Below are 25,767 nucleotides of genomic sequence, written 5' to 3' on the forward strand. Positions count from 1 at the left end.
TTGTCCAAGTTTCCAGAGGTTTAGAGAACTGGAAATCTCTGACAATTTCACCTTCCCAAGGATACTGCACGTAAACCAGTAACTGAGATAAACTTGCAATGTGTGGAGTCATCAAGTTGAATGGTGAATCTCTTATCTCAGATATGTTGAACAAGTTGCTCTTCTAAAATCGAGTGGACATGTCTTGAGTGTGATGACAAACTGTATTATTTGAAATTAGAATAGAGGTAAGATATATTTTTTATTATTTATTTTTACTGCTTCAAAGCCAAATAAACATTTACACACATCTCTCACACAACAGAGCACCACAAGATCTTCCCAAACTGTGTGGGGTTTTTTTGACTTTGCAATCCTCAGCGAAATCAGGAAAGATGCTTTCAAAACACTAATAAGTAAAGTTGTCATTTTAGGCATTGAAAACTGCTGATGACAAAGTTCCCGTTTCTTTTGTTGAAAAAAAAAAAAAAACTGAAATGGCTTCTATTCATATTCCGGATGCTTTGTAGATAAATGGCGGTGCAATGTCGCAGGTTTAAGCGCTTCATTTGACAATGCCACCCGACAAATAACTCACTGTGACTTTGGTTTGTCCTTGGATCTAGTAAAGGTACATCCCAATGCAAAATATTCTGGATTATATTTCCAACATGGAGGCTTTCTTTTCATTTTCTTTGAAGGTGGCTCGTGATTTTTTTTGGTGGCTCGTGACGCACCAGTCGTGATTTTTTTTTTAAACAAACACTCCATAAATAAGAAGACGAGTTAGGTGAGATGCAATATGAAAGTCGAAAATGATTGCAGTGTACAGGATGTGACAAAACACTGTGGTGGGCTGTGATATATGTCATTGTTGAACACGAATGGAAAGTAAATATTTGCACCCGTTTCGGATAAAATTTCTGCTTTGAATGCTCCTCTTCAAATTGCATCAAAAGCAAGCAAATGTGGAAGAGTAATGTACAAAGAGAATTCAGTATACATAAAAAAATGACGGAAGTCGAGGAAGTCAATTGAAGGATATGTTGGGTGTGTCACAAGGACAAACAGATACGATTTTGGTGAGGATTCGGATACTACAATTTCAAAATTAATTCTTCACAATTGAGAGATAGGACCAAAAAATGATAATAGCATGATATTTTAAAGCAGATTATGACAAAACTTGTTGGATGAGTTGGGTAGGAGAAAAAACAAGCTGAATATGTTTTGGTTACAGTCCAGATCCAGATTCAGCCTATCAGTGGGATATAAACCAGAAACTGTTCAGCTTGATGGAGGTATGCGCTCCACCGAATGTCGTTTGACTTTCCTATTTAATTTAAATAGTGCATAAATTTGGCTCAAACAAACCATTTTGTCTGTTTTCATGTTGACTGCTCCTGAAACTCCACTGTGTACTGCACTCCCTTCTCCATCCTACTCTCTGAACAAACTACTCCATCACTTCTCCAGTCCACCAGTCACACCCTCTCTTCTCCTCAATCCAGCTCCTAGCCTGTTTGCTCCTTTCCACCCAACTCAACTCAGACCAGTCTCTGGTCAATTTACCCCACCTGACCCCACCCAATTACATTTAGTAATACACTCACAAACCCTCCTTCCCTCCACCCTATATTGTCACCATAAAATACCTTTATGATGAGAGCCATGGAGGCAGAGGAATCGAAAGCCCCATTACATGCAGTGATGAACGTTGCTTGATAGCGAGGAAACAGGTTTGCAACCTACACTGGCACAAGTGTGCGTGCACACACACACACGCGCACACACACACACACACACACACACACACACACACACACACACACACACACACACACACACACACACACACACACACACACACACGTTAACAATATAGAAACAATTCAAAAGACCATCAACTCCCAAGTAAGTAACCCTTATTTTTCTACAACAACTAAGTCTCACAGTAAACAATGTAAATACACAAGATACATGTTAAAGGAACACATTGTGAAATACTGTGCAACACCAACATTCGCAGATTTGACATTCATGGACCCCGCATATTTGCGGTTTAAAAATGTGACCCGTTTCCACACTTGCACTTTCCATATTTATTTTTTTTTTACACTTCATGAATGGTCTCCGATATCCACTGCCACTGGTATTGATTCAGCCTGGGAATTCTTCCACAGAAACCTGCTCTCTCTTATGCACAGACTTATCCCAACTCATCTTCAATTATCTTACCCATCCTCCCACTCTTGGTACTCCAAATCCTGAGGTGCAGCAGTTGTTTTAAAACAACTTGCATTCTCCTTGTGGAAGGCAATTCCAACAGAAGGCAACCTCAGATCATTCCACAAAGCCTGCAACAAGTGTGTCTACTCCCAGAAGAGCCAGAAAACATTGGTCCAATCTCAAGAATGAGCTTTCAAACTTGTCTCCCTCCTCTAAAACCTGGTGGCACCTTGTTAAGTCCATCAAGTGTATGCTCCCCTTCCATCCCTTCCCTCACTTAAAATGGCCCCACAGCCAACTCCACTCGTGAGAAGGCCGAATGTCTCAATTCTGTGTTTGCTTCTAAATCTTGTGTCCACCTCTGCACACATCCTTCCCAGTCGTATCAAACAGCTCCTGAATTGTGTCTTTTGCACCTGAAAAGGTGGAAAAGCTTCTGACAACCCTCGACTCTAACTGCAACTGGACCGGACTGCATCAGCTAAAGTGTCCTAAAAACCAACGCTGCTGCTCTTCCACTTCCTCTCTCTGCCCTTTTCACCAAGATCATCTTCCATCTACTTGGAAATCCATCAACATCAATGAATTACATAAACAAGGTGAAGAAAACCGAGTCACTTAAATACAGACTTATCAGCTTACTTACAATCAGCAAGGTCATGGAATCCATAATCGCAATTTATGTGAAATCATTCCTTTTCTACAACAGCCTCATCTCAGATCATCAATTCGGATTTAGACCTGGTCACTGTACCTTGGACATGCTGCTTCTACTCTCCGAACAATGGATGGAGACTCCCAATATCAGTCATGAGATCAGCGACATCTCTCGAGATTTTGATACAGTCTGGCATCCTGCCTTGCTCTCCAAACTGTCTGCATCTGGAATCTCAGGCAAACTCCACTCTTGGGTTACTGACTTCCTCCACACTCATAGCCAATATGTGGCTCTAAATACAACCCTTTCATCTCCCTCCCTGTCAAAGCTACAGTACACCAAGGCAGTGTTCTCGGCCCCATCTTAATCCTGATCTTCATCAATGATCTCTCCAAATCTCTTTGCTGATGACTCCACTCTCTGCCGTGACATCTCTCATCCTTCGGACAGACAGGCAGCAACCTCTTCCCACTCCTCAGACCTTTACAAAACCACAAACTGGTCAAACACTTGGAATATGTCTTTCAATCCAGAGAAATCACACATACTAGCTCGCTCTCTCTTGGAAAAGACCGTACCACAAGTCCTCCCATATACTTTCTCACCAACCCTCTCAAAGAGGATCAGTCACTAAAACTCTTGGGTATCGCTCTCAGACAAGATCTCTCTTGGACAAGCCACATTTCAAAGTTAGCCTCCAAAGCCAGATACCAAATGGGCATCCTCCTGGTGGTGCAATTTGAAGTGATGGAAGGAGAGCATACAACAGAGATGGACTAGACAAGGTGCCACCAGGTTTTAGAGGAGGAAGACAAGTTTGAAAGCTCATTCTTGAGAATGGACAGATGTTATTCTCTGGCTCTCCCGAGAGTGGACACACTTGTTGCGGCCTTGTGGCATGATCTGAGGTTGCCTTCGGTCAGATTTGCCTTACAGGAGGAGAATGCAAGTTGTTTTAAAACAACTGCCTCACCACAGGATTCAGAGTACTAAGAGGGGGAGGATGGGTAACCTAACTGAAGACGAGGTGGGATAAGTCTGTGCATAAGAGAGCAGGTTTCTGTGGAAGAATTCCTAGGCTGAATTAATATCAGTGGCAGTGGATATAGGAGACCAGTCCAGAAGTGTATTTTAAAATAAATAAATAAAAAAACCTATCCCCCTTTTTCCAATTGAAGGAATGCCCCGACATTCTTGGATTCAACATTCGCTGCATTTTCCAGGAATGTATACCCTGTGAACGTCGGGGTCTTACTGTATTGCAACGAAAATGCCTCAGGTGGTGGAATAGCTGTTTAGTGTGGTTAGTTTTATCTTTACTACGTGTTTAGATTCGCTGTCACGTCAATTCTCATCAGTGTACAAGAGACCAAGTGTAAAGTTAGCTCCTCGTCCCTTAGTAATTCACCTGACAAATATGTCATTTATGATTGTATTCATCTTCTTATGTCCTTCAGAAGTGCATCCCATGTGACGCAAGCCCCAGTGACTTTCCCAAGTTTCAGGCCGCATCCTGATTGGACGTTTGGAACACAAGAGCATGGCCTATCAAGGGATGGGGTATGGTCTGATACGAAGCCAATCAAAGGTCACAAATTCAAACCCATGTCTGAACCCCTCTCATTCAACCAGGGCAGAGACGATTCTACCAGAAGCCAATCGTGAGGGCTGATGTCATGGCCTGTGAGTTTTCAGTTTGTCCTGGAGACAAGCAGTTGGTGATCTGCCTTGAATGAGGCAGGCAGAGTTTGGGATGAGCCGTTGGAATTTGTCTTTTAACAGACAAGGGACAATTGGAACTGGAGCACAGTTATTTCACCAAGAACTGTTGACCTGATCGATGATGTTCACCAAGCTCTCAGTCTCTGCTCCCTTGTGAAATCATGAACAGGCTGGATTCATCCTCATCTTCTTCTATCCCTACTTCTGTTGGTCTTTCTTCCTCTGTGCGTCAGTGTCGTTAAGGCATAGGCTTAAGGTAGGCGTCAATCCGGAATTGTGCAAATTAAGTGCAATTAAGGTTTAGGCATGCTTGCTGTTGGCTTAATGGTTAGGGTGGTGGGCTTGGGATCCCAGGATCCTTGACTCTGCCCGTCATCCTTCCGAGGTCGGCAAAATGAGTGCCAGCTTGCTGGTGTCCTGTGTCGGAGTGGTGATCCGTCCAGGATTATGCCCAATAGCCAAGGAGACTGCATAGGCAGTACCAACGATCTGCACAGAGTATGGTCCCAATGGATGGATGGAAGGTTTAAGCCCCCACCCCCTCTCCAGCTTAATAAGCCTTTCTTTGTTATTGAAAGTCACTTGGTAACAAATGCTCGCTCTATGATTAAACACGAAAAAGGAGTGAATCGGGAATTCACAACAGATTCATCACATCATGTCTGCCACCACGGGCTCGTGTGCGAGTTTAAATGACAATCTGATGTTACAAAACAATGACAAGGATCAGTCGTTTCTAAATTCACACAAACTTTCACTGCTCAGTTCTGATGACTCAGTTTCACTGCTCAGAGTACAACTGATGGGCAGGGTACAGCCCAAAGTACCCCGTGGGGGTCCTCACCCCCTCTCGTTAAAACTCAAGGTGGGGAACCCGATCGAAGCAAGGGAGGAAATTTTTCCATTTATGATGACCAATCGTCTGATGCCCCACGTGGAGATCGGTTTCTGAGGTTTGGTACATGGAATGTAGGGACAATGACAGGGAGATCTGGAGAAGTGGTGGTCAGAAGAAGAGTGGACATATGTTGTGTGCAGGAGACATGGTGGAAGGGAAGTGGTGTGAGAATGGTGAAGGGAAGGCAGGGGCAGAAGTACAAGTTTATGTGGCAAGGGTGCCTGGAAGGCATGCATGGTGTTGGTGTCATGTTTTCTGAGGAGTTTGTAGACAGTGTAGTGAGTGTGACTAGAGTGAGTGAAAGGTTGATGATGGTGAGAATTGTGATCGGAAATCTCTTGGTGAACGTCATCTCAGGATATGCCCCGCAGGTCGGTTGAAGCGATGAAGAGAAGAACATGTTGTGGTGTGCGATGGAGAAGTTGATGGAAAATGTGAAAGATGAGGAAGTTGTTGTGGTTGGAGGAGACTTGAATGGACATGTGGGAAGGAGTCCAGACGGTTTTGAGGGAGTCCATGGGGGTTATGGATATGGTGTGAGAAATGGAGAAGGTGAAAGGATCTTGGAGTTTGCTGATGGAGCTGATTTGTTGATCTGTAATACTCAATTCCAGAAAGCGGATAATAAGCTTATTACATACACGTCAGGTGGGTTGACGACAACCATTGGACTACCTGATGGTGCGTCAGCGAAATAGGGGAAACCTCAGGGACACAAAGGTGATCCCAGGGGAGGAGACTGTTTCGCAGCACCACCTAGTTGTCTGCGATATAAGGGTGAAAGGTACGTGGAGAATTCGGCGGGTGAAGTACCAACCGAGGATGAAGGTGTGGAGGTTGAAAGAGGCGACAGTGAAGGAAGCATTAAGAGAGAGGCTGAGTATGGTTGAAGGTGATGTGGTTGAGCTTGAAAGTGGTTGGATGTCAATGAAAGATAGTCGATTGGGAGCCGTTGGTGAGGTATGTGGATGGACAAAAGGACCACCGAGGCACTCGGAAACATGGTGGTGGGGTGATGAAGTTGGAAAGACGATTGAAGAGAAGAGGAAGAAGTTCAAGGAATGGCCAAAGGCGAAGGGTACGGTGGAAGAAGAGGCAGCACATGAAAGTTATAAGGAAGCCAAGAAGGCTGCAAAGAAAGAGGTTGCAAAGGCGCAGGAGGCCCATAGGAAAATGTTCGGAGAACGCTTGGATTCGGAGGAGGGTAAAAAGAGAACGGTATTCAGGATTGCAAAGCAGATAGCGAGAGAGAGATTTGATGTGACGGGGGTGAGTTGCTTGAAGGATGAAGTGGGACAAATTGTTGCGGACTCAGATGGAATTAAAGGAAGATGGAAGAGATATATGGAAAGGCTGTTGAATGCAGAAAATGAATGGGATAGCAACATCCAGAGTAACCCGGTTTTAGGACCAGCAGAGAAGATAACTGAGAAGGAAGTTGAGGAAGCTATAAGAGCAATGAAGAGTAGAAAAGCAGGAGGGCCGACGGGAGTTGTGGGAGATATGTTGAAGGCAGCGGGAAGTTGGGGTGTGAAGAGAATGACAGAGATCTGTAATCTGGTGGTGAAAGAAGGCCGCATTCCAGTGGATTGGGAACTGAGTACCCTCGTCCCTCTGTAGAAGGGGAAAGGTGACCCTCTGGACTGTGGCTCCTATAGAGCAATAAAGTTATTGGAGCATGGAATGAAGGTATTGGAAAGGGTGTTGGAGAAGAGGATAAGGAAGAAGGTAAAGATTGACGAAATGCAGTTTGGATTTATGCCAGGAAGAGGAACAACAGATGCAATTTTTATTGTAAGGCAGTTGCAGGAGAATGACATGGAGAAGAGGAAGAAGTTGTTTTTTGGGTTTGTTGATCTGGAGAAAGCATTTGATCGGGTTCCACATGAAGTTATGACATGGGCATTGAGGAAGTTAGGAGTGGAGGAATGGTTGATCAGAGTAGTGATGGCCATGTACAAGAGAGCACGCACAGCTGTAAGGACAAAGGATGGGAACAGTGGTGAGTTTGAGGTGAGGGTAGGAGTGCACCAGGGGGTACCAAGTCCACTTCTATTTGTAGTTGTGATGGAGGTGCTGGCTCGGAGGGTAAAGGAGGGTTTACCGTGGGAGCTGCTGTATGCAGATGATCTGGTGTTGATTGCAGAGAGTATGGATGGACTGAAGGAGAATATGAACAAGTGGAAGGAATGTATGGAGGCAAAAGGTTTGAAGGTGAATATCGGAAAGACGAAGGTGATGGCAAGTGGTAAAGCATGTGGTGAGGTCGAAAGGACTGGGAAGTGGCCGTGTGCTGTGTGCAGGAAGGGTGTCGGAGTGAACTCCATTCAGTGTACAATGTGTGCTGAATGGGTTTATCGAAAATGTAGTGGGGTGAGAGGGTCATTAACCAGTGTGGCAGCTACATTCAAGTGTAAGGTGTGCATCGAGGGAACAGCAGATGAAGGAATTGTTGAGTTGGATCTTGGAGATGGTGTGAAGCTGGAAGGGGTAAAAACATTTTGCTATCTCGGAGACATGCTGAATGGAGAAGGTGGATCAGACTCTTCGACGGTTGCTCGAGTGAGATGTGCATGGAAGACGTTTCGGGAACTGAGTGGCGTGCTGACGAAGAGGGGAGTGTCGTTGAAGCTGAAGGGAAAGGTGTATGCTACATGTGTGAGGAGTACGATGGTTTATGGGAGTGAGACATGGGTACTGAACATGGAGCAGCAACAAAGGCTGGAAAGGGTGGAAATGCGAATGGTTCGGTGGATGTGTGGAGTATCGTTGAGAGAGAGGAAGACAAATGATGACTTGCGGAAGATGATGGGAATAGAGTCTGTGATGGAGGTTGTGAAGAGAAACAGGTTGAGATGGTTGGGTCATGTGTTGAAGAAGGATGAAAGTGACTGGGTGAGAGGAGTGTTGGAAATGAGTGCAGTCGGAAGTAGAGGACGGGGAAGACCGAGAAAAACTTGGCTAAATGTGGTGGAAGAGGAAATGTGGGCAAGGGGATTAAGAAGGGGAGATGCAGAAAACAGGGTAAAGTGGAGAAGATTGTCATGGGGTCCGCAAGGCTAACCCCTGCTTTAGCGGGGAAAATGGCCTTTGCGTGCGTGTGTGTGTGTGTGTGTGTGTGTGTGTGTGTGTGTGTGTGTGTGTGTGTGTGTGTGTGTGTGTGTGTGTTTCACTGCTCAGTTCGTTTTTGGAGGTTTAAAATAAAACAAAACGTTTTGTTCCAACAAAGTGTACTTTTGGTAGACAATCCCATTTTTCAACAACAAACAGTTGGAAAAAATTATTAATTTAAAAAAGACCAAGATAACCTGTTGAACCACTGCAGCGAAAATGAGTAAAGCTCTTTATTATGGCTTGTTTGTTACATTTATTATGGCTTGCATTGGCTGGACATCTGGCCTGATTCCACTCCAATAAAATCATTGCATGAATCAGCACAGATCGGCAGGACTCAGGCCTTAGGCTTGGGTGTTACGCCTAGGCCCAATGCAATTGGAATGATACCAGGTATATAACCACGATGTATTATATAAGCACGTACATCGGGTTACTGTCAATATGAAATAGGCAAAGCCGAGAAACAAACGAAATACAGTGGGTTTGAAAGGTTTTTCTTCTTCTTCATTTGGCTAAGGTATCAGCTCGAGTGTGTAATAGAGCAAACTAATTATCTCCGGTTTGTTATCCAAGTTGACTTTATTGGTTTCTAGTCTACAAAAGATATTAGCAAATGAAAATTGCTTTTCCTTTCATTTAGCCAAATAGACCCAAACACAGTTATAGGAATTCTTCTTCTTCATTAATGTCCAGTCACACCTTGACGTTTTAGCCAGGAATGGCAACATATAAAAATGCACGTAAAACGTTGGCGTACGCTGAAGTTTTGAGGTTTTTTTTTTAAAGTTTTGGTCGTATTCATAACGTGTTGGTCCTATGCATAACGTATTAGTAACGGGCACAGAACGTTTCGTTGTGTTAAAGATAACTTATACCAACGAATGCTTAGCCTGTTGTCGGCGTTCACAACCTATGCCCAACGATAGTTTAACTTAGTCATAATGCGCTGCACGTATCGCCGACGAACTCGTGGCGTTCTCTATTAAAAACCTGCCGCACGCCGATTTAAATCATAACCGCCTGAAAATTGGAAGTGTCAACATCGCAGTCACACCTTGACGATTTAGCCAGCGTATGCCGACCTATGAAAAATGTGTCTAAAACGCTGGGACACGTCGAATACGGTATGGGTAAGTTGTGTAGACGTTAGGAGCACGATGAAAAACAATGAAGTACGCTGGCATATTACGTGGTACGTCTAGTACGTCGTGAAATTTCAAGCATGCTGAAAATTTTACGACGTACTCGATGTATGGCTCACAAGTTCCGCATACGCTGGCATAAGTTCTCGGCACGCTCCGCAATCGTTTACACACGTCCGCCACACGTTACTTGTAAGTTACTCATAAGTCGAAACACGTCGAGGTAATGTTTAGCATACCCGAAACTTAATTTTTAACCTACGAGTAACGTGCTTTGAACCTATTAGTAGCGTGCTTTGAACCTATATTTAACGTATCTCAAACGCACATTGGCGTATGTAGATGAATTTGATTGACGTCTTCCAGACGACCACAGAACTTACTGAACGTGTTTCTAACTTACAGCTACCGTATAATGGCGTATTGGCAGCGTTTAGGGGAATTGGTATATACAAATGGGCTTCACAAGAGGAACCCGTCAGTGTTCCAGACTCCATGTTGAGTAGATGTCAATGTCAGTAGCAGTGGCAGTAGCAGTAGTTCGAGAGAATTTAGTGATGTCGATGTTATTAGTAGTAGTAGTAGTAGTAGTAGTAGTAGTAGTAGTAGTAGTAGTAGTTCGAGAGAATTTAGTGATGTCGATGTTATTAGTAGTAGTAGTAGTTAGAGAGAATTTAGTGATGTCGATGTTATTAGTAGTAGTAGTAGTTCGAGAGAATTTAGTGATGTTGATGTTGGTAGTAGTAGTAGTAGTTCGAGAGAATTTACTGATGTCGATGTTGGTAGTAGTAGTAGTAGTAGTAGTAGTAGTAGTTTCAAGTAACGTGTTGCAAAGTGTGAACAACGTTCGTGTAGCGTGCTTACAACACGTTACTCATAGGTTAGAAATGTTTCGGGTACGCTAAACATTACCTCGACGTGTTTCGACTTATGAGTAACTTACAAGTAACGTGTTTCAACGCGTGTCAACGATCGCATAACGTGCCTACAACTTATGGCCAGTGTAGCGGAATGTGTGAGTCATACGCCAGCATACGTCGTAAAATTTCAAGCATGAAAAAATTTGAGGAAAACCCAAAAGTTCAACGTTTAAAGCCAGCGTACTACCACTTATGGCAGTGTTTTTCAGTGTGGTCTTAACATATACAAAACGTACCCATAACGTATTCGACGTGTACCAGCGTTTTACACAAATTTTCCAAAAATCGGCATAAGCTGGCTAAAACGTCAAGGTGTGACTGGGCCTTTAGGAACAGTGGGAGACTTGTATTGCAAAGAAATTCTTGCTCTTGTTATTATTATTAATATATTATAAGATTAGCAAGAAAATGTATTGTAATCGTGAACCACCAGGTGGTTATGTGGCTAAATGTACCACCCACATGGTCTCCTTTTAGCAACGGACTGCCGAAAAAAACTGTGCACCGTTCGCCAGGAAACCCAAAGAGATCTTTACTTCGGTTTCCGGCACACAGAAAATCAAACAAGATTCTGCTGTTGCGACAGGACACATGAAAAACCTTCTTCCCACAATGGAGATAGTCAGAACCACGACTGACGCCAAGTCAGTCGTGGTTTAGGTCCGGTCCTGGCCAAATTGCAACTTCTGTAGTCGTCAGCACACCTGTACTTGCTGGCATGGACATCGGCACCTTGAGGATACACAAATCATGAAAATACCCCACTCCTTGAAGTGGACCTCCAACTCCGACTTTCTCCTTTTGTTACCAGCACCACACCCTCCATGTCCACTCCATGTCCATGTCCCCTCCATGTCCACTGCGACCACCCGTTCGTTGGACCTGCACACGGATCGAACCTTGCCACAACATAGCCATCACTGTTGACGTAACGGAAACCACAATGGCCTTTGCACATGGCGCGCTGCCGCGAGGGGTCAGGAAAGTCGTTCCATGAAGCAGGGCACGCTTACTGGCAGGCCTGAGCAGTCAGTTCGGTCATGGACAACATATGGGACATATTACAGAGGGATGATGGGGGGGGGGAGGGTGATTATAGAGTGTTATACATATTATATGCCACATTATACTATTTTGTTTTTACCTTGGAAGATTATATAATTAGGGCTTCAAGCATGGCTGAAGCCCCATTGAATTCGTTAGTATTATTATCATTATTATTATTATTAAAGGCGTTTTATGTTCTACTGACCGATTTTGTGGCGGAACTGGAGGGAAAACTGTTGGATGAAATTGAACGAAACTTAACAGGATAATTACACACCACCTGAAGTTTATACTATGAAACATTTGATGACGTAGGTCACGTGGTATGGCGGCCATATTAGATTATATCCAAAACCTAAAAACATCTTCTCCAGAAGGGATAATCTGACAGCCTCAATCTTTTGCACACATTTGCTAAGTTCCATGGGAATGTTAAGTTGTTAATTTGGTTCAAATCGTTATTTAATTTATATGATTTAAAATGATGCCGATTCACCTAATTAAATATGCAAATGAGAGTTGAAAAAAATTTAATGACACCTTTAGATCGGACATAAACAGGGGACTCCCAATATGTTTATACGATGTCTGTGTTTGACCCCAGTGAGGCCCCATAGCCCCCCAAAGTTGAAAATGACCCATTTTTGAAATGTCATAAAATGAAAACAACGCTTGGATGAAATTCAATGAAACTTATCCATTTAATAACTCTCCACCTGAAGTTAATACTTTGAAAATTTTGATGACGTAGGTCACGTGGTATGGTGGCCATATTGGATTTTCTCCAAAACCTAAAAACATCTTCTTCAGAAGGGATAACCCAACAGACTCAAGCTTCTGCACACATGTCCGATATTCCATGGGAATGTTAAGTTGTTAATTTGGTCAAAATCGTTATTTAATTTATTTGATTTTAAATGATGCCGATTCGCCTCTTTAAATATGCAAAATATGCAAATGAGAGTTGAAAAAATTTAATGACAGATTTAGATAGGACATAAACAGGGAACTCCAAATATGTTTATAGCATGTCTGTGTTTGACCCCAGTGAGGCCCCAGAGCCCCCCAAAGTTGAAAATGACCCATTTTTGAAATGTCATAAAATGAAAACAACGCTTGGATGAAATTCAATGAAACTTAACACCTTAATAACTCTCCACTTAATGTTTATACTTTGAAAATTTTGATGACGTAGGTCACCTGGTATGGTGGCCATATTGGATTTTCTCCAAAACCTAAAAACATGTTCTTCTCCAGAAGAGATAACACGACAGCCTCAAACTTTTGCACACATTTGCGAGGTTCCATTGGAATGTTAAGTTGTTAATTTCGTCGAAATCGTTGCATAATTTATATGATTAAAATGATGCCGATTCGCCTCATTAAATATGCCAAATATGCAAATGAGAGTTGAAAAAAATTTAATGACAGATTCTGATAGGCCTTGAAGATGGGACTCCAAATATGTTTACACTATGTCTGCATTTTACCCCAGTGAGGCCCCAGAGCCCCCCCAAAGTTTAAAATCACCCATTTTCGACACGTCATAAAATGAAAACTAAAGAAGATAGACATATAGTGACCACACATTCTGGAAGATATTTTAACGTTCTACAAGTTCGCCATTTACATTAATATGCAAATGTGGAGTTATTGGACTTTTTTGGAGACTTGAAAATTTGTCCAGCCTCGATTTGTCCAATGTGAAGTTTCTTTCTTTATCATGTATTGCTATGGGCTTTTCAATCCTTCATTGATATAACATGAGCGACCCCGTAGCTGGACCCCATTGCAGACTTGAACTAACTTTCTAACTCGGAAAACCCATATCATGTGACAGGGTGATAGTGTTGAAATTTGTTAAAATGGAGGCACGCCTTGAAGCCTGGGATTACTGGTTTACCAGTTTTAATTTGTCTTGATATTGTTTGGAGAACTTTTTTGAATACCCCACATCATGAGGTCACCAGAAACCATTACCAGACAAATTAAGTGGATTACACATGCTTGACATGGACAGCTTTTCCAAAGAGACTACAGCTGAAAATACAGGATGCCATTGTCAAAATGCCTATCAATAAATAAATAAATCATACGCACGGCCCAGCTTGAATTTAGATAGCCATCATGTTTATGGGCAACACCTCAAGGAGTACAAGACCACAACACGAGCCTCAACTTAAAATCACCTAATTACATAGGCCTTTAATGGGGCCATTATACAAGTTGCACAACAATGCAGTATTTGAAGTGGAAAAAAAAATAATGAACGGGCAGTCAAATAGAAAGGAAAACCTGGAAATTTGTTATGAGCATCATAATTCCACCAACTGCAATTCCAATTGTTCCTGGGTACACAAGTTCTGAAACACCTGAGGAGGGTTGAGAGGTAGGAGGAGGGAGGGAGGAGGGAGGAGGGAGGAGGGATATCCTAACTTACAAGAGAGAAATGAGAATAAGAACATGAACAAGACATCAATTTATTGGAACAGAAGACTGGATTTGGCTGCGTAAGCAAAGTTGCTTTTCTTGACTGACAAAGGAGTACTTGCAAATACACACACTCACCTGGTGATGAACAAGCAATGACAGCTGCCCCTCCGCAGTACATCACTCTGGAAAGAACATCAACTTTGTTGAGGAAATTTAACTCTTTCTTCCAAGAATTACATTACTTCATCTTTACATCTATAAAAATAAATGTCAATGTGTGTCAGCATGTCCCGTCCATAACTCCAAAACCATGAAACCTAGCGCCCCAAACTTTGCATGCCTACTAAGGGAACTCCAGTGGAGTGCATTAATGAAAAGTGGGTGTTTGGGTAAATTTAAACAACCCTTTTGAAGATAATTAATGTGGTTCTCATTAGAAAAAAACAAAACAAAAAAAAAGGCTTACGAAGATGGCAGCACATCATCTTGGTCAGTTATCTGGGGTATTCAGCCACCATTTTATTCTGCCTGCTCAACAATGCCTTGACTTGGAACAGGCCACAACGGTTTCTCACAATAAAGCACTCTTGTTTTTTCCCCCCACTTTCCTCACCTAATGTCTGATCCTCATACCTCTGAAATCGCAAGTATACATCGCTTTTGGAAATGCTTTAGTTTTAAAATTAGGAGCTCCGAGCGATTTTATGCATTATTTGATGCGATTTTCCACGATGACCTCTCACAGACAAATTAAAGTATATAATAGAAATATTAATTTCAGCTTGGAGGATCCAATCAGTGGATTAAATAACTGTCACAATCTGGAGTGAAATCTGAAAATGTTAATAAATTAGCAATGTTTTTGTTTTTCCAGGTGTGTCCCATTACCAATCAGCTTGCTACCACTTGCCAAGCCAACCATTCCTTATCAACCATTTCATTGGAGGGCTTGCTTGAGTGCTAAAGCCACTTGGCGAGCACTCGACAAGCTGCTTGGTTGTTCATTTGCAAGCTTGTGGCGTTACACAGCAAAAGTACCCGCACTCTCACTCTGCACTCTTTGCTAAATACAACCGAAAATACATTGATTGATAAAAAAAAACGTTCAGGCCCCATCAACGTGTGTTGGGTAGGGTGGAGTGAAAATGAATATTTTTTGTAATTTTCATATTTTTGGTCTGGAATAGTTTTTAAAAGATGTAACATATAATAATAAGTGATAAACTAAATTTTTATTTAATTTCTTTAATGACTTCAGGTAGCCCAAGTCTCTCCAATATGACATAAACATTAAAAAAAAAAAAAAAAAAAAAAAAACAATATGGATATTTCAGATAAAACTAGCTTGATAAAAGTTAATCAAACAGTCATTGCCATTAGTAAATATGCAGTCAATGTCGGAAAATCACATTTTTTATTCTTTCTTGGTGTTAAACTTTGCCATCTTGTTCCTTGAGTTTTGCCTATTTCTGATCAATCCGTCTCTCACTAATTGTCGGTTATAATAGCATAGGGAGGATATATATATATAGTGCATAGTTGTACAATATCATTAACACAGGCAATATAAATTGCAAAAGTAGTTTTGGAGTTATCCCCTTTGAAATATTTATTTTCACGAAAGTTATAAATATTTTGAGTGAGTTGGGCTACCTGAAGTCATTGTTTTAAATGATTATAATTTTGCATGATGAGTCATTAGTGGGTCCTACATCTTTTACAAACTATTCCAAAGGCATCCTGCATATTCTTATATTTCACTCCATCCTAGTGTTGGGCTCTGTGGTGTCGTGCATGCTTTGGGCGGTGGCTCGCCAACTGAAAATGTAATGCAATTTTTTTTTTTAACATGACGTTTCCCCCTTTTTGTGCGATCTACTTTCATTGTACGACCCGTCACTTCGACATCGATGGACACATAAAAAAAATTCAACGTTTCGTTTTTTAAAGTTTCTTCAACCGTTTTGGTGGAGTGCTTGCTTGAGTGCTTAAGCCACTTGTTGAGTGCTCTACAAGATTCGATCTCATAAGAGTCCATGGTCTGCGGCTCGGTTCTCCATAGGGATATACCCAGAGTTAGGAAGGCAAAATAAGTTATAGGATTAGAGTGAATAAAGCAATGGGACAAGTGAACTATGGGTTCAAGAGAGAATTGAAATATATTTTCAGTGGTTACAAAGCAATGAAACCCCACACCACGGGCAGGATGGCCAAGAGGTACGCACACTTATTCAAAACTGTCTAGCCTGGTTTTGAATGGTTTCACCTTTATGGGCGATCTGCTTTCATTTAAGATGTTTTTTCATTTCATGAGGAGCTTGGAGCGATATTATCTTCTGTATAAAAGCAAATGAGACGTTGTTTGTGTGTGACGATAATCTTCTGAGCTCGCAAGGTTGCCACGATACTGTATAGGATCACATTTTTTTTTAACCACTAAACACCTGACTTGGGGTTTTAAAGTCATTTTATCACAATTAATAACATAAACACGAGCCACCATTGTCGCGGGAAAGGGGTGGGAGTCCAGAGGTAGCGGAGGTGGGCGGAGGGAGGGAAAGGGGGTGGTGTGCGATGGAAGGAAGTGGGAGGAGGGAGGGGAATGGGTGGGAGTCCAAAGGGAGGGGTGGGGTGAGAGGAGGCAGGGGAAGGCGTAGGTTGGGAGTCCGGAGGGGAGGGGATGGGGTGGAAGTGCGGAGTGGGGTTGGGCGTAAGGAGGTGGGAGCCTGGAGGGAAGTGGGTGGCGTGGAAGGAGGGAGGGGATGGTGTGGGAGGACGTCGGTGAAGTGGTGGTATGAGGGAGGGGAAGGGGTGAGAGGAGGGCCAACACCAGATACCTTTGCTAGTCTAAAATAATAAATGTGTTTCTCCTCCATAACTTCAAAAACCATGAAACCTTGTGGTCCAAAAAACTTTAAATGCATACTCAGGGAACTCCAATGGAATGCATGAATGAAAACTGGGTATTTGGGTAAAGTTAAACACCCCTTTAAGATAATTAACAGCCTTACATTTAAAAAATATACCAGAGATGGGGAATCCCCCACCATTGAAAAATAATTGAAATAAAATAAGCGGTTTTCCATTTATTACAAAAAACATTTTTTCAAGATAGCCGAGTCGGCCATCTTGGATCCGGCCACGCCCAAAATCAATAGGGTTCTTCCCTTTCAGGTGGTACATGTGACCCAAATTTCAAATCGCTATGGCGAAAAAAAATTTTTCAAGATGGCCACCCCAGTCGGCCATCTTGGATCTGGCCACGCCCAAATTCAATAGGGTTCTTCCTTTTCAGGTGGTACATGTGACCCAAATTTCAAATCGATATGGCAAACAGTTTATGAGTTATCGCACTCACAGCTATAAATGTTGACACCATAAATGTTGATGCCCAGAGAGCCAGCCGGACGACCGCCCCAGTCAGCCATCTTGGATCAAGCCACAACCAAAATCAATAGGGTTCTTCCTTTTCAGGTGGTACATGTGACCCAAATTTCAAATCGATATGGCGAAAAAACATTTTTTCAAGATGGCCGCCCCAGTCGGCCATCTTGGAACTGGCCACGCCCAAAATCAATAGGGTTCTTCCTTTTCAGGTGGTACATGTGTGACCCAAATTTCAAATCGATATGGCGAACAGTTTATGAGTTATCACACTCACAGCTATAAATGTTGACGCCGCCCCAGTCGGCCATCTTGGATCCGGCCAAGCCCAATATCAATAGGGTTCTTCCTTTTCAGGTGGTACACGTGTGACCCAAATCTCAAATCGATATAGCAAAAAAACATTTTTTTCAAGATGGCCACCCCAGTCGGCCATTTTGGATCTGGCCACACCCAAAATCAATAGGGTTTTTCCTTTTCAGGTAGTACATGTGTGACCCAAATTTCAAATCGATATGGCGAACAGTTTATGAGTTATCGCACTCACAGCTATAAATGTTGTCGCCATACCAGCCAGCCGGCCAGACGAACGACCGCCCCAGTCAGCCATCTTGGATCCGGCCACGCCCAAAATCAATAGGGTTCTTCCGTTTCAGGTGGTACATGTGTGACCCAAATTTCAAATAGATATGGCGAAAAAACATTTTTTTCAAGATGGCCGCCCCAGTCGGCCATCTTGGATCTGGCCATGCCCAAATTCAATAGCGTTCTTCCTTTTCAGGTGGTACATGTGTGACCCAAATTTCAAATCGATATGGCGAACAGTTTATGAGTTATCACACTCACAGCTATAAATGTTGACACCATAAATGTTGACGCCCAGCCAGCCAGCCGGACAACCGCCCCAGTCGGCCATCTTGGATCATGCCATGCCCCAAATCAACAGGGTTCTTCCTTTTCAGGTGCTACATGTGTGACCCAAATTTCAAATCGATATGGCGAAAAAACATTTTTTTCAAGATGGCCGTCCCAGTCGGCCATCTTGGTTCTGGCCACTCCCAAAATCAATCGGGTTCTTCCTTTTCAGGTGGTACATGTGTGACCCAAATTTCAAATCGATATGGCGAACAGTTTATGAGTTATCGCACTCACAGCTATAAATGTTGACGCTGCCCCAGTCGGCCATCTTGGATCCGGCCAAGCCCAATATCAATAGGGTTCTTCCTTTTCAGGTGGTACACGTGTGACCCAAATCTCAAATCGATATAGCAAAAAAAACATTTTTTTCAAGATGGCCACCCCAGTCGGCCATCTTGGATCTGGCCAGACCCAAAATCAATAGGGTTTTTCCTTTTCAGGTAGTACATGTGTGACCCAAATTTCAAATCGATATGGCGAACAGTTTATGAGTTATCGCACTCACAGCTATAAATGTTGTCGCCATCCCAGCCAGCCGGCCAGACGGACGACCGCCCCAGTCGGCCATCTTGGATCCAGCCACGCCCAAAATCAATAGGGTTCTTCCGCTTCAGGTGGTACATGTGTGACCCAAATTTCAAATAGATATGGCGAAAAAACATTTTTTTCAAGATGGCCGCCCCAGTCGGCCATCTTGGATCCGGCCACGCCCAAAATCAATAGGGTTCTTCCTTTTCAGGTGGTACATGTGTGACCCAAATTTCAAATCGATATGGTGAACAGTTTATGAGTTATTGCACTCACAGCTATAAATGTTGACGCCCAGCCAGCCAGCCGGACGGACGGAACGCCCCAGTCGGCCATCTTGGATCCGGCCACGCCCAAAATCAATAGGGTTCTTCCTTTTCAGGTGGTACATGTGTGACCCAAATTTCAAAACGATATGGCGAACAGTTTATGAGTTATCGCACTCACAGCTATAAATGTTGACACCATAAATGTTGACGCCCAGCCAGTCAGCCGGACAACCGCCCCAGTCGGCCATCTTGGATCAGGCCACGCCCAAAATCAATAGGGTTCTTCCTTTTCAGGTGCTACATGTGTGACCCAAATTTCAAATCGATATGGCGAAAAAAAATTTTTCAAGATGGCCGTCCCAGTCGGCCATCTTGGTTCTGGCCACTCCCAAAATCAATCGGGTTCTTCCTTTTCAGGTGGTACATGTGTGACCCAAATTTCAAATCGATATGGCGAAAAAATTTTTTTCAAGATGGCCACCCCAGTCGGCCATCTTGGATCTGGCCACGCCCAAAATCAATAGGGTTCTTCCTTTTCAGGTGATTCATGTGTGACCCAAATTTCAAATCGATATGGCAAACAGTTTATGAGTTATCGCACTCACAGCTATAAATGTTGTCGCCATACCAGCAAGCCGGCCAGACGGACGACCGCCCCAGTCGGCCATCTTGGATCCGGCCACTCCCAAAATCAATAGGGTTCTTCCGTTTCAGGTGGTACATGTGTGACCCACATTTCAAATTAACGTCGAAAAAACATTTTTTTCAAGATGGCCGCCCCAGTCGGCCATCTTGGATCTGGCCACGCCCAAATTCAATAGGGTTCTTCCTTTTCAGGTGGTACATGTGTGACCCAAATTTCAAATTGATATGGCGAACAGTTTATGAGTTATCACACTGACAGCTATAAATGTTGACACCATAAATGTTGACGCCCAGCCAGCCAGCCGGACGACCGCCCCAGTCGGCCATCTTGGATCAGGCCATGCCCAAAATCAATAGGGTTCTTCCTTTTCAGGTGCTACATGTGTGACCCAAATTTCAAATCGATATGGCGAAAAAACATTTTTTTCAAGATGGCCACCCCAGTCGGCCATCTTGGATCCGGCCACGCCCAAAATAAATAGGGTTCTTCCTTTTCAGGTGGTTCATGTGTGACCCAAATTTCAAATCGATATGGCAAACAGTTTATGAGTTATCGCACTCACAGCTATAAACGGTGACGCCCGGACGGACGGTGGATAGCCGGACGCCCTGGGTGACAACAATATCCCCCTTCCACCACGCGGCGGGGGATAAAAACAGGCTTTATCCTTGGTCAGCATGCTACCCTCGCAGGGGTCTTGAGCTTTGTTTCGGCCTGCTCAAAAATGCCTTGCCTTGGAATAGGCCGCAACGGTTTCTGCATGATTAAGCACTCAAATTTGTTTTTCCTTTTCCTTATTCACATCATTAAATGCCTGATCTTCATACCTACGAATTGCGGGAAACATTGCTTTTATAGGTGCTTTAGTTTTCAAATTAGGAGCTTGGAGCGATTTTATGCATTATATGATGCGATTTTCCGTGATAGCCTCGCACAGACCGACTAAAGTACAGTAAGTAAAACCCTGACATTCGTGGCAGAAACATCCTGAAAAATGCCACGAATGTCAAATCCGTGGATATTGGGGTATTATTTCAATGGTATAGGTTCCCGGTGGTTCATGATTCATAAGGGAAAATGTTACGAAACGAAAGCACATGATTAGTTTCATTAAAAATGCTTACAAACAAAAATAATAACAGCAGATAATGTTTCCAAATTTTACTGAAGATATAATGTAACTTTTGATGTGATGATGATGATTTAGAATCCAGTGAACTCTGAAAAGAATGTATGAGACGGTGCCGATGGTGTTGAGGTGGAGGGGCCGAAGTGGAAAAAATGGGTTATTGACAGCCGTTTTGCTGAATGCTGCAGGTTTTCTGTGTAGCTATTTGACAGAAGGACGACGTACCATCCTACAAGCTCCCCAGAACTACGTTCCACGTGAGCTAAAAACGAGCGATTTTGATGTATATACCAATATAGTTATTTAGAGAGTGCGTTACGATTGTCTGACAACAAAATCGATTTCAAATATAATTTTCACATGGTCAACTATATGTGGGCTTATCTAGAGTTGGAACAGCAAACAATATGTATATATTTTGGCACTTCATGGAAAAACGTGAAATATATTGTCTCCCCAAAAGCATTACAATATGATGTTCAATTTTGTTGATATTTCTGTTCAATATTTTGCAGCTTTATAAATAAATGGTTGGCTCTAAGCACGTGCTTAATTGTGGTAATACATTAGATGTATGTCAGATTCCAGATGGATGGCAACGTCTGGTACCTTTGTGAGAAGAGTGAGAGAAAGGGCGGGTGTGGGAGGAGGGAGGGAATGGGTGTGGTGGGAGGCCAGAGGTAGGGGTTGGGGTGGGAGGAGGCAGGTGACGGGGGGGGGGGGGAAAGGGGCACCTGGCTTTGCCCGGAAATGCTGGGTACCTTTGTGGGAGAAGGGAGAGGAAAGGTGGAAGTGGGAGTGAGGGAAATGGTGGAGGAGGGAGGGAAAGGGTGGAAGTGGGAGGAGGGAGGGAAAGGGTGGAAGTGGCAAGAGCCAGGGAAACGGTGGAAGTGGCAAGAGGGAGGGAAAGGGTGGAAGTGGCAAGAGGGAGAGGAAGGGGTGAAGGGTGGGACTCCGGAGGGAGGTCGTGGGGTGGGAGTACGGGGGGAGGGTGAAGGGTGGAGGTGGGAGGAGATGGGATGGGAAGAAGGAGGGGGTGAGAAGAGGGAGAAGGGATGGAGAGGGATGGGTGAGAGGTGGGAAAAAAGGAGGGAGGAAGAGGTAGGAAAACGGAGAGGGAAGGGTGGGAGGAGGGACCCAGCGTTGCCCAGAAATGCCGGGTACCTTTGTTTTCGCTCTCCCTCCCTCCCCTCGCAATCCCCTCAGTGAAGTGACGGGTGTTATTTGCGAGTAAACAATTAATTTAACGTCACATTTTCTGATTAACACGATATGTATGTGGTAAACCTGTCCTCCCCACTTGGTTCTACACAAGTAACCTGTCAAAAGATATTTCAATACAAACTGTTTAGAGCTTTATAATAAGTGTAGAATCCTCACTATTTACATCCCTGGGAAGTTATCGCATTTTTTTTTTATGATCAGGTGCTATAAATCTGAACCAGACAAATTTCATGACAGTGGATGATGATGATGATGATGATGATGATGATGATATCTCCTTACAAGGCGACCGCTCGTGCAGCCCAGGTTCCGTATGTATCGAGGAGCCAACCACAGGGCAGCGAGGAGAATGACATGACAAAGGTAGCAATTGAGAAAGCAAGAGAAAGAGATTGGTCCTGATTCGGGCAAGCAGAAGGAGCTGGAGAGGTGAATGGAGATGTTGAGAAAGACTGTGGAGAAAGAAAGGGAGATGTTGTTTGAAAATAAATGGAAGAGGAGGAAGATTGAGTTGGAGATGAGGTAAAGGTAGATTGAGAAATAGACATCAAGGAAGTTGGAGAAACAAAGGAAGAATTGGGTGGAGGAAAACCTGTGGGTAAAAAAGGAAAAGGTGGCAAAAGGTTACAGGAAATCCAAACTTTCACACTGTATAAGTGTAATTTGATGTGTGGGACATTCAAAATGTTATACAAATGAGATACACATAATTGTCCAAGACACACCGACGGTATTTTCATTTTCAATGCACAAGTATCCAAAACTACATTGGGGGGAAGGGGGGGAGGGTGTTTCAGAAATAACTGCATTGAACAAAATACTAGTTTCACATGTTTGTTAATCTTAAAATTAAAATGTATGCTTGTTCACTTGCAAACATCATTGACGTGCTTAAATGAGATACCTAGCATGTCTATCATATTTGACAATCAATACTTTTCTCTGAGACGTCTTTTTGCACAACAAGAGTTAAGTTTTGAATGCAATCTTTCTTTTCAACCTACCTTTAATAAGAAAATATCGAAATGTATTCTCTATTTACATATGCCCTCCATTCAACTTGCTTTTTAATTAGTATGTCTTTGATTACTGTATCTTGTTTGTTGAACATAGAACAGAAGTTAAAAAAAAAAAAAATAATTGGACCGCACATCCTGAAGCTCACCTGGATCAGGAGCCACACTCACTCAAACCCCCCCTTAGATCCTGATTTTTTTATGCCATGAACAAACTTTGGTACATCATGGGTGATGAAGGTTGTGGTCAAGTTTCATTGAAATTGTGTGTGTAGTTTCAGAGAAGAGAGCAAATACCTATTTTGGGTGGGGGTCAAACCCCCATCTCCCTTAGACCCCTTTAATGAGCGCAGATTTTGATGCGGTCAAATCACTTTGGTAGATCACGGGTGATGAAGGTTGTGGTCAAGTTTCAACAAAATTGTGTGTGGTTTCTGTGAAGACAGCAGATACCTTTTTTGGCGGGGTGGGGGTAAAACTTCCCCACGTCGACCCCCTCAGTGAGCGCATATTTTGATGTGGTCGATATACTTTGGTACATCCACGGGGTGATGCAAGTTGTGGTCAAGTTTCATCAAAATTGTGTGTATAGTTTTGGAGAAGAGAGGAGGAGGAGATGGGGACCATACTCTGTGCAGAGCGTTGGGGCTGCTTCAGCAGTCTCCTTGGCTATTGGTCACAATCCTGGACGGGTCGCCACTCCGACACAATATACCAGCAAGCTGGCACTCATTTTTCTGACCTCGGAAGGATGACAGGCCGAGTTAACCCCACCTGGTATTAATTCAACAGCTGAGCGGGATTCGAACTCAGGACCCGAGGATCCATAGCCCACCACCCTAACCATTAAGCCAACACCAGGCATGGAGAAGAGAGGAAATAAATATTATGGGAGGTCACTCACCCCCCCCCCGACCTTACCGTAACCCCTCTTAATGTGTAGAATTTTATGCGGTCTATACATCTTCGTTAAGCATCAGATATGAAGCTTGTGGCCAAATTTAATCAAAATCGTGTGTTTGGTTCAAGCGATAATATCTGAAGTGTTTACGGACTGACTGAATGACCCACTCACTCACCTAAGGACACTGCTCGATCGCACAAGCTCACCTGACTAAAGTCCAGGTGAGCTAAAGATGAAACAACAGGTAGGAAGCAAATATAAGGATTGTAAGTGTTTTCATAACCAAGTGATTGAGAGGAAAACGAGACACAGTAGCATCAAATCAGCGAACAACATTTCGAATTTCAAATGAAACTTTTAAATAATTCAGCGATCCCTTTTTACAAATGCCTGGCTTAATGGTTAGGGTGACGGGCTTTGAATCCTCGGGTCCAGAGTTCAAATCCTACTTGGCTGTTGAATTAATACCAGGTGGGGTTAACTCGGCCTGTCATCCTTCCAAGGTTGGCAAAATGAGTGCCAGCATGCTGGTATACTGTGTAGGAGTGGCGACCTGTCGAGGATTGTGCCCAATAGCCAAGGAGACTGCTTTAGCAGCACCAACGCTCTGCACAGAGTATGGTCTATATATATATATATATATATATATATATATATATATATATATATATATATATATATATATATATATATATATATATATATATATATATATATATATATATATATATATATATATATATACATCTCAAAGAGCAGTCCCATTAATGCGTTCAAGCAGAGCATTCTTGAAACGGAGCATTTAATTGCAATGCAGGCCAAAATGCACATCCGCCGAAAAGAATCTCCATATTACTCAATTATCCAGTGTATAAAAAGAGACTTCAACAATGGAAGAAACCAGCAAATTTTTCAGTCTCGGAGTTTTGCCAGGAAGCCCAACTATTCAAAGTGCCAAATTTCCAGCTCACAACCTTGGCTTGATGCCGACTGCCTTGTTCTTGTGTTCCACTTTGCTGCACATTCCTGCAGCATTATTTTTCAGGGTGTTTTTTTAATTTTTTTGATAGAGTAACAATTTAAATAGATATCCCATTTTGTTACGATTAATTTAGAAATAAACAAGAATGAAAAATTAAAATTTAAAGAAGGAAGAGATGGACAACAGTAAAAACGAGTCACATATAATAAACATACAGGGATTATGACTGAACGATATCCTAGAATATGAGGTGTCCCAAAAAGTCACAAGACTATCGAACAAATACAATTTATATACAAAGTAGATGTACAAAATAATTAACGTTTACTTTGTTCATCCTCGAAAAATCAAACACAACACTTGCGGCAAGCACAAGTTATCGCTTCCTTGCATTTGAGAAACACAATTTCTCGGTCTATTACATACCGAACCAGCAGATGTTCTGGCAGGTCCTGCTCAATTCCAGCAATCTTCCTGAATCACTTTCAGTTGTTGAACATCTTTTTGACCTCGTGGAATCTGCTTTATGTACAAGTTACGTATTTTCGGAGTATTCTATGTGTTACTTTGTTGTAGGTTGAAGCATTGAGATTCCATTAGATGAAGAATTTGTAATTAATAC

At 42.8% G+C, this 25,767-nt stretch overlaps 1 protein-coding gene across 8 annotated transcripts in view; it reads right to left on the reverse strand.

Annotated features, from left to right (window-relative positions):
• LOC147033985 (equilibrative nucleobase transporter 1-like) overlaps positions 1 to 25,767 on the reverse strand; it is a 136,818-nt gene that overhangs the window by 82,320 nt on the left and 28,731 nt on the right. For 7 of the 8 annotated variants that reach the window (XR_015056343.1, XR_015056340.1, XM_085874398.1 and 4 more), the window contains 4 exons: positions 22,526 to 22,835; positions 14,281 to 14,327; positions 14,008 to 14,084; positions 1,635 to 1,727 (listed from right to left, as the gene is read on the reverse strand). Coding sequence is in view for 6 of the 8 variants with exons in the window: in XM_085874398.1 (XP_085730524.1) it covers positions 1,635 to 1,727; positions 14,008 to 14,084; positions 14,281 to 14,327; positions 22,526 to 22,835 (527 nt within the window). In the remaining 2 variants the exon portion in view is untranslated. The remainder of the gene's footprint in view (positions 1 to 1,634; positions 1,728 to 14,007; positions 14,085 to 14,280; positions 14,328 to 22,525; positions 22,836 to 25,767) is intronic. The other variant, XM_085874390.1, reaches the window with a different exon arrangement.

Source organism: Eptatretus burgeri, chromosome 1 (assembly GCF_056783735.1).
Source record: "Eptatretus burgeri isolate ZD-2024b chromosome 1, Ebu_testis_v1, whole genome shotgun sequence".
Classification (NCBI taxonomy): domain Eukaryota; kingdom Metazoa; phylum Chordata; class Myxini; order Myxiniformes; family Myxinidae; genus Eptatretus; species Eptatretus burgeri.